Source organism: Cynocephalus volans, chromosome 4 (assembly GCF_027409185.1).
Source record: "Cynocephalus volans isolate mCynVol1 chromosome 4, mCynVol1.pri, whole genome shotgun sequence".
NCBI lineage: Eukaryota > Metazoa > Chordata > Mammalia > Dermoptera > Cynocephalidae > Cynocephalus > Cynocephalus volans.
The window spans coordinates 37,478,755-37,485,628 of record NC_084463.1 but is presented as its reverse complement, the minus strand read 5'-3'; the positions used below and the strand labels follow the sequence as shown (position 1 = coordinate 37,485,628).

At 34.6% G+C, this 6,874-nt stretch overlaps 1 protein-coding gene across 1 annotated transcript; it reads right to left on the bottom strand.

Annotated features, from left to right (window-relative positions):
* Positions 1 to 4,243: 4,243 nt before the first annotated feature.
* LOC134376014 (olfactory receptor 5A2-like) lies at positions 4,244 to 5,176 on the bottom strand. Its single transcript, XM_063094711.1, has one exon. The coding sequence runs from the start codon at positions 5,174 to 5,176 to the stop codon at positions 4,244 to 4,246; it is 933 nt and encodes a 310-aa protein (XP_062950781.1).
* Positions 5,177 to 6,874: the final 1,698 nt, after the last annotated feature.

The following is a 6,874-nucleotide window of genomic DNA, read 5'->3' as shown; positions in this document are numbered from 1 at the left end:
TCCTTGGCTTACCTCAGCCGGGCAGGCGTGGGTCCTGGCATCTCTCTCAGGGTCCATGGAGGGGGTGGAGGGTCGGTCATGCTGCATGTGTCTCCTCGGCTCACCTCAGAGGGGCGGGCTGTGGATCCCTGGTGACTAACTCCAGGTTCAAGGAGGGGGGAGGGGTAGGTTGCACCATGTGTCTCCTCGCCTCACATCAGTGGGGCTGAAAGTTTTCAAATTTAGCATATAAAGGCAATTTCTGGTAATTTGTATCTCTTGTGAATATTCATTAAAAAAAGATTCCCCTAATTTCCAAAGTTACTTAAGTCAATAAGAAAATAAACATATAAATAAACACAATAAAGGTCTCATTTTTGTTTGTGATCTGGGAGACTCAGGAGTGTAGAGCTCCATTACCTCTATCAGAACAACTTTAATGAAGAAATGGGGCAACGGAAAATATTAGGTATATCAAAAGTTTCCTAATGATAGACTAATTTCCCCATTCTCACCAGAAACTTCCCAATATTATACCAGGGACACCAATACTCCTCAAAAATTTCATTTTACTATACCATTTCCTCTAATCCCAAACAGATGTTCTTTCATATCATAACTGTGCCCCATTTCTCACAATATGGGAAAATTGTACTTACTAATGAGTCACTCTCATGTTTAATCTGTATATTTCTGGTAGAAAATGGGAACACTAATGCTATATGAGAAAATTTTGATGAGAAATGGAGGCATAGTTATAATTTTGGAAAACTAATAAAGAATGGAGACAGTAGATTATATACAGAATCTTCTGCTGAGGAATGGAGGTTGTGGTAAAATTGTAATAAAAATTTTCCAATATAAATGGCCCTTTGATATTTTGGAAATTATAATTTAAAAAGGTGAGCACTACTACAGTATTGAACAATATCTGGGAAGAATGGGTGCACTGGTTTAATATGGAAAATTCTCTGATGAGGATTGGGAAATGGATATAATATTGATTAGTAGTTTATTAATAACCATGATGGAGCGAATTATGAGTGAAGGATGGGAGCCTAAGGATGCACTGAAGAAAAGCAGGGAGAGATCACAAAGAAGGTGAGTCAATAGGGAAATTTCAACGAGAAATGAGGCACTGGGATAAAATGTAAAAACTTCTGAAGATGACCAGGGACAATGGCATAATATGGGAAAATGTAATAAGATGACAAGGACTTGTGGCAATAGTACAATATCAGAAAACTTCAGTTGATAAACAGGGATACATTCATTATGGCATGACGGATATTTTGATAAAAATGGGGGCATCAAAATAATATAAGTAACCTTTGGTGGGGAAAGGGGGTACTTGTTTATTATTAGGAAATTTTATATGAGGAATGATGAAACTGTGTAATAATGTTGGGAAATACTAGATAAAGAATGCAGATGTGAAATAGCATTGGGAGACTGTTGATGAGAGTTGGGTCACTGATGCCACGTCAAGAAACTTGATGAGAAATGTGGGCCCTGGGACAATACTTGGAAAGCGTCTAATGAAGACTGAGACTTCTAGCGAGAAACGGAGGCACAAGCATAATGTGGGAATTTTTCTGATGAGAAATAAGGAAACTGATAATATCAGGATGCTTTAAATAATGAATATGAGACATTGTATAATATTTGGAATTTTGGTATGAAAATTGGTATGAGGGAATTTCTGATGTAATATTAAGTATTACCTGTACTGAGGAATTAGGTCATAGGTATAATACTGGGAAACTTCTGATGGGAAGTGAAAAACTGACATATTATTTACTTATTTACATGGGATAAACAGAAATAAAACAGGAGCCTCCCTAAGAAACCAGGACATATGTTTAACATAACTACAGTCGACTATGAGCAACCTGGGCTTCAACTGCATGAGTCTACTTACAGGTGTAGTTTTTCAGTTTGTGCAATAGAAACTTTTTGGTTTGGTATGGCATGACTAACCAAACAGTTAAGTAGCCTACCTAACAGAAGGCTATTAGTAGTTAGTAACAGTTACTTAAGTATTAGTTAAGTAGTTAAGTTTTGGAGGAGTCAAAAGCTATACGTTGATTTTCAACTGCATGGGACACTGAGGCCCCTAACTTTTGCATTGTTCAAGGGTCAACATATTATCATTATAATATGTATATTAACATATAATATACATATTACCTTTTAAAGTACAATAACAGAAAATGTATTTTTATTTATTTCCATTTTTTCTTGCATGCAGAGACACTTTATTAATTCAAAATATTGATTTTATGTAAATCTACATTATAGCTATTATTAAATGACATAAAATAATTTCACACATTTTGCCTCACTTCCTTCTTTCTAGCTATTTTCCCTTCTCAATATATGTTTGCCATTTCTGCCTTTACTTATTTTCTCTAAATTAAATATCTTTTCTTTTGACTATCTTTACATGTTCAATTGTTACCGTCCTTCAACATCCTTTGAATTCCTGACCTCCCATGATATTAATTATCCTATTCTATGCTTTTTTAACAATAACTTTTGCCAATGATGTCTGAAGGTCCCTTATATGGTCCCTTTTATAGTATACACTATCTAGTACACACAGATCATTCAGGGTAAGATGATCTCTTAATCATAATATTCCAGTTAATATTTTTCCCCAACTCTCAAATTCCATTTATCTCCCCATGGATGAATCAAACAATATAGAATTCAGCTTTTTAAACTAAGATGTAAAGTAGTCATTTAGCATTCTTTTCAAAACAGACCTTTAAGCTCATATGACTTTGGTACTATATAAGAATACCAGTAACAGAACTAATCTAAGTTTTTCTTATTATTTTAAAATATTACTTATTTATTTAATCACTGGTTATTTTTTCCATTCATTAAATATTACATGTGTGTACCTCTATGCACCCCTTTTTTATTTTTGATAATTCTCTAGCCTTATGTTTTATATAGATGTATTATAAAAGCTTAAGACTACAATTATGTAACTTGTTATAAAAATCTTTTGTAGGAGAAGCTTTTACTTGAATTACATGTATTATAAATATTGAGATATTTTGTTTATTTCTGCAATGTAATTATTAAAAGATATTTACATTAAATGAGTCAAATAATTAAAGCTACTCTGATGAATAGTGGACTATAATTTTTTTATGCCTTAAAGTCAGGATCATAAATATATCCATTTTAACCAATATATACATTGTATAATATGGAAGAAAGATTCACCACATCATTTTGTTGTTGTACCTACAAATAATTTTTAAATGTGTTATTGCAGCACTATAGTTGTGAAATTACTGCTTGCTTTTGTGCATGTGTAAGGTGTACTTAATATTTCAGTTTGTTATTTACATTAGGTTCTTTAGAAATGACAAAGTAAATAACAACATGTTTTTAAATGCTTAAGAAAAATATATGAATAAAATGAAATCATGACATAAATTTGTTATAGCACATTTATTTGTCTGTCTTTTTTTAACCAAAATATTTTTACGACACATTTTCTGAAAGTGAAATGATTTTTGTTCACATTAAGCTAAGAATCAATACATGTCATCAGATAGCATTCAAAAATGAATTTTCAATGTTCATTACTGCCACAAAAGTGAATTTGCAAGTTATCTCACTGCTTATTAAAAATTGAGATTTTTTTGATGTTTGGAAAAAAAACTATGGAAAATATTCTTCATTTTTGATTTCTTCTCTGTATTACTGTTTTCCACTTAATTTGGGGTCAATTATTACATATGGCATTGCTTTGACAAAAATCTTGATCGTATAACAGGTTAATGCCCCAATAGATTTCAAGTGAATTCAATAAAATGACAATCTTGGGCCCCTTAGCTCCTTGATTTCACAATTTTGAAAAGAAAAAGACCTAAATAATCAGAACTTTTATGTGTGTCATTTGAAAATTAATGTTTACATTTTTTAACAGATTATTTTGTACTCCAGTTGTCTAAATTTATTGGACTGTTTTAAAAATTTGGTTGGATGGTAGTTTCAAAACCACAATAGATCTATCTACGTTGGAAAAAAAATAGTTGTGGTAATAGTTAGGTACATGAACTTGATAGGAAAGTATAAGTCTAGCTGTTTTACTAGTCAACCGATATTCAAATATCTCAAAAAATTCCAGAACTCTTTAACAAATATGTGTAATCCTAATCTACCAAGTATGCAAAATTTTACTTTTTAATTAGATCGATTTCAGACACTGTAGAGGGGTATACTTTAAAGTACGCTCTTCTCAGTTTCTTCTCTGGATTTGATGGTACACTTTCGTAAGAGCTACTTTCATTTCTTTATTCCTCAGACAATAAATGACAGGGTTCAAGGTGGGTGTGATGATGGAGTAAAACAGAGCAGCCAACCGCCCTTGGATAGGAGAATAGTTGGAGGTAGGTGCCAGGTACATGGAGCTTCCAGTTCCGTAGAACAGGAGAACGGAGGTCACGTGAGAAGAGCAGGTGGAGAAGGCTTTCCAGCGGCCCTGCACATGCTGGATCTTGGCGATGGTGGAGATAACACACATGTAGGAGATTAGGGTGAGAGCAAAGGCTCCCATGATGATGCAGCTTGAGTATATAAAACTCAATTCTTCATTTGCATGGTAGTCAGCACAGGAGAGCCTCATGACAGCAGGAATGTCACAGAAAAAGTGATCAATGACGTTAGGTCCACAGAAGGGGAGGGAGAAGGTATTGATGGTGTGTAAAATGGAGTAGAGAGCACCACAGATCCAGGCGGAGGAAACCAGCTCCCAGCAGACTTTCTTATTCATTGACACCCCATAGAGAAGGGGCCTGTAGATGGCCATACAGCGGTCATAGGCCATCGCAGTGAGCAAGAAGCATTCAGTGGCGGCCAGGGCGAAAAACAGGTAGAGCTGAACAACACACTCTGGAAGAGAAATATCCTCAGAACCCAAGATGGCATTGGCAATGGCTTTGGGCATGGTGACCGAAGTATAGCACACATCCAAGAAGGACAAATTCTTTAGGAAGAAATACATGGGTGTACGAAGGTGGCTATCTTTGATAATCACCGTGATGACAGAGATATTCCACAAAAGCCCACAAATGTAAATGATCAGAAAAATACCTGTGCATACAGCGTTCACTGCAGGGATGTCTGAGAAACCCTTTAGGATAAATCGTGCCACTGTACTCTGATTCATCATCTAATTGATATGAAAAGAAATTTTCAAAAGAGAGAAAATATCTTTGTCTTAGATGGTATATGTTAGAAAGCATCATGCTGACAACTCTTGAAACCTGTAGTTGTTTCCTTCAGATATATATTTCACTGAGTTTTCTGGTGTCTATCTACATCTTTACAAAGAAATTATTTATTTATGAACAGAGAAAAAGTCTAGCCCAGATTTTCACACCCAATAAAAATTATATGAAATACAGAGACCCAATAACATTATTTGCACTAGTATAAATAAAAAGGTAACATTTATTGAGTACTTATTGTGGGTGAGGCACTTTTCAAAAAACTATATATGGAAAAATACATCTTCATAAATATAAAGCAGATACTAAATTCTGTGAAATTTTTTTTCTGTAAATTAATAGAGACTAGGAGAAGTTAAGTTATTTGCTCAGGATTGTAACTTAAGAAGCAGTGAAGCTGGGATAAAAACAAAGATAGGCTTTGTACACTGAACTCTATTACTGGAACTCTATTATTGGAAGAGCAAAGTACATCCATCTGAGAATAGAATTAATGTGGAGACATTTCACCACTGAAAGCATCAGAGTAAAAGTATTCATTCTTAGATATCCGTCTGTTGGGAAGACCAAAGCACATTATCCAACCCCAGACCCAGGACATGTTATTTCTTCCTTGCCCCAGGTCACATGAACTTGGACTACTTTCTATTTCATTCCTAGCTCGCATCCTAATGCACCAGATTCTTGCTCTCTTGGTTCCAGCTCCATTCCCATACCCCCAAAAAGAGATAACACCTCAAATTGTCTGTCTGGTTTTTTTTGCAAAATATAATAGGTTGTCTTCCATTCCTGACAATTATCAAATAATAAGTACTATACCTAACATTTCACCACAAGCAACTAAAAATCTGAACAAAATACACAAAATTATTTCAGATACTAAACTAATGGTAGTGCAGGAGTCTGTTACCTGAGTGAATTAAAAAAAGAATAGTTAAATCCTATGATCATCCTTGCTTTCTGCCTGAAGGCAATTCCCCAACTGTAGAACAGAGAAGTGCAATCAGATACCAGCAACGTCATTGATTTGAGGAGAAAACAGGCACTGGTGGAAGCTGAGGCAGCTGGGAGTTATAAAGCAGCATACAGGAAAGGGGAGAGTTTCAAAGGAGAAAAAAGCATCTCCAGAAATCTGCACAGGTGTCTTGTTGAGCTGAATATTAGGCCTCTCATGTATAGAATAAAACTCTAGAAAGACAGGATAAGAATGACGTTGTAGGCATAAGGAGTTCCATAAGGCAGAAAATTTATGTAAACTTCAACAAGCCAGAGTGAACAATTCTAAGTTATTATGTGAGTCATTGAGTGGAGACCCCAGAGAGAGCAACCTTTAGTAGTATGGAGTAATAGAAATGAACTCTAACTGAAGTATATTGTTTTCCATCCAACTTAGCAATCTTAAAATTATGCCTCAAAGATATCAAGCTGATCAGCATGTAACTTGTCAAAATAAAGCATTATATATTTTTAAAATGAAGACAATAAAATCTAGACACTTAGCATAATTTCCAAAATACTCATTTTTCAGTAAAAAATGACTGGAGTTGAAAACAAGTAGGAAATTGAGACACACAATGGAAGAGAAATTTGTCAGTGGAATCTTAACTAGAGGAACAGTATTAACAACGCATAGCAGATAA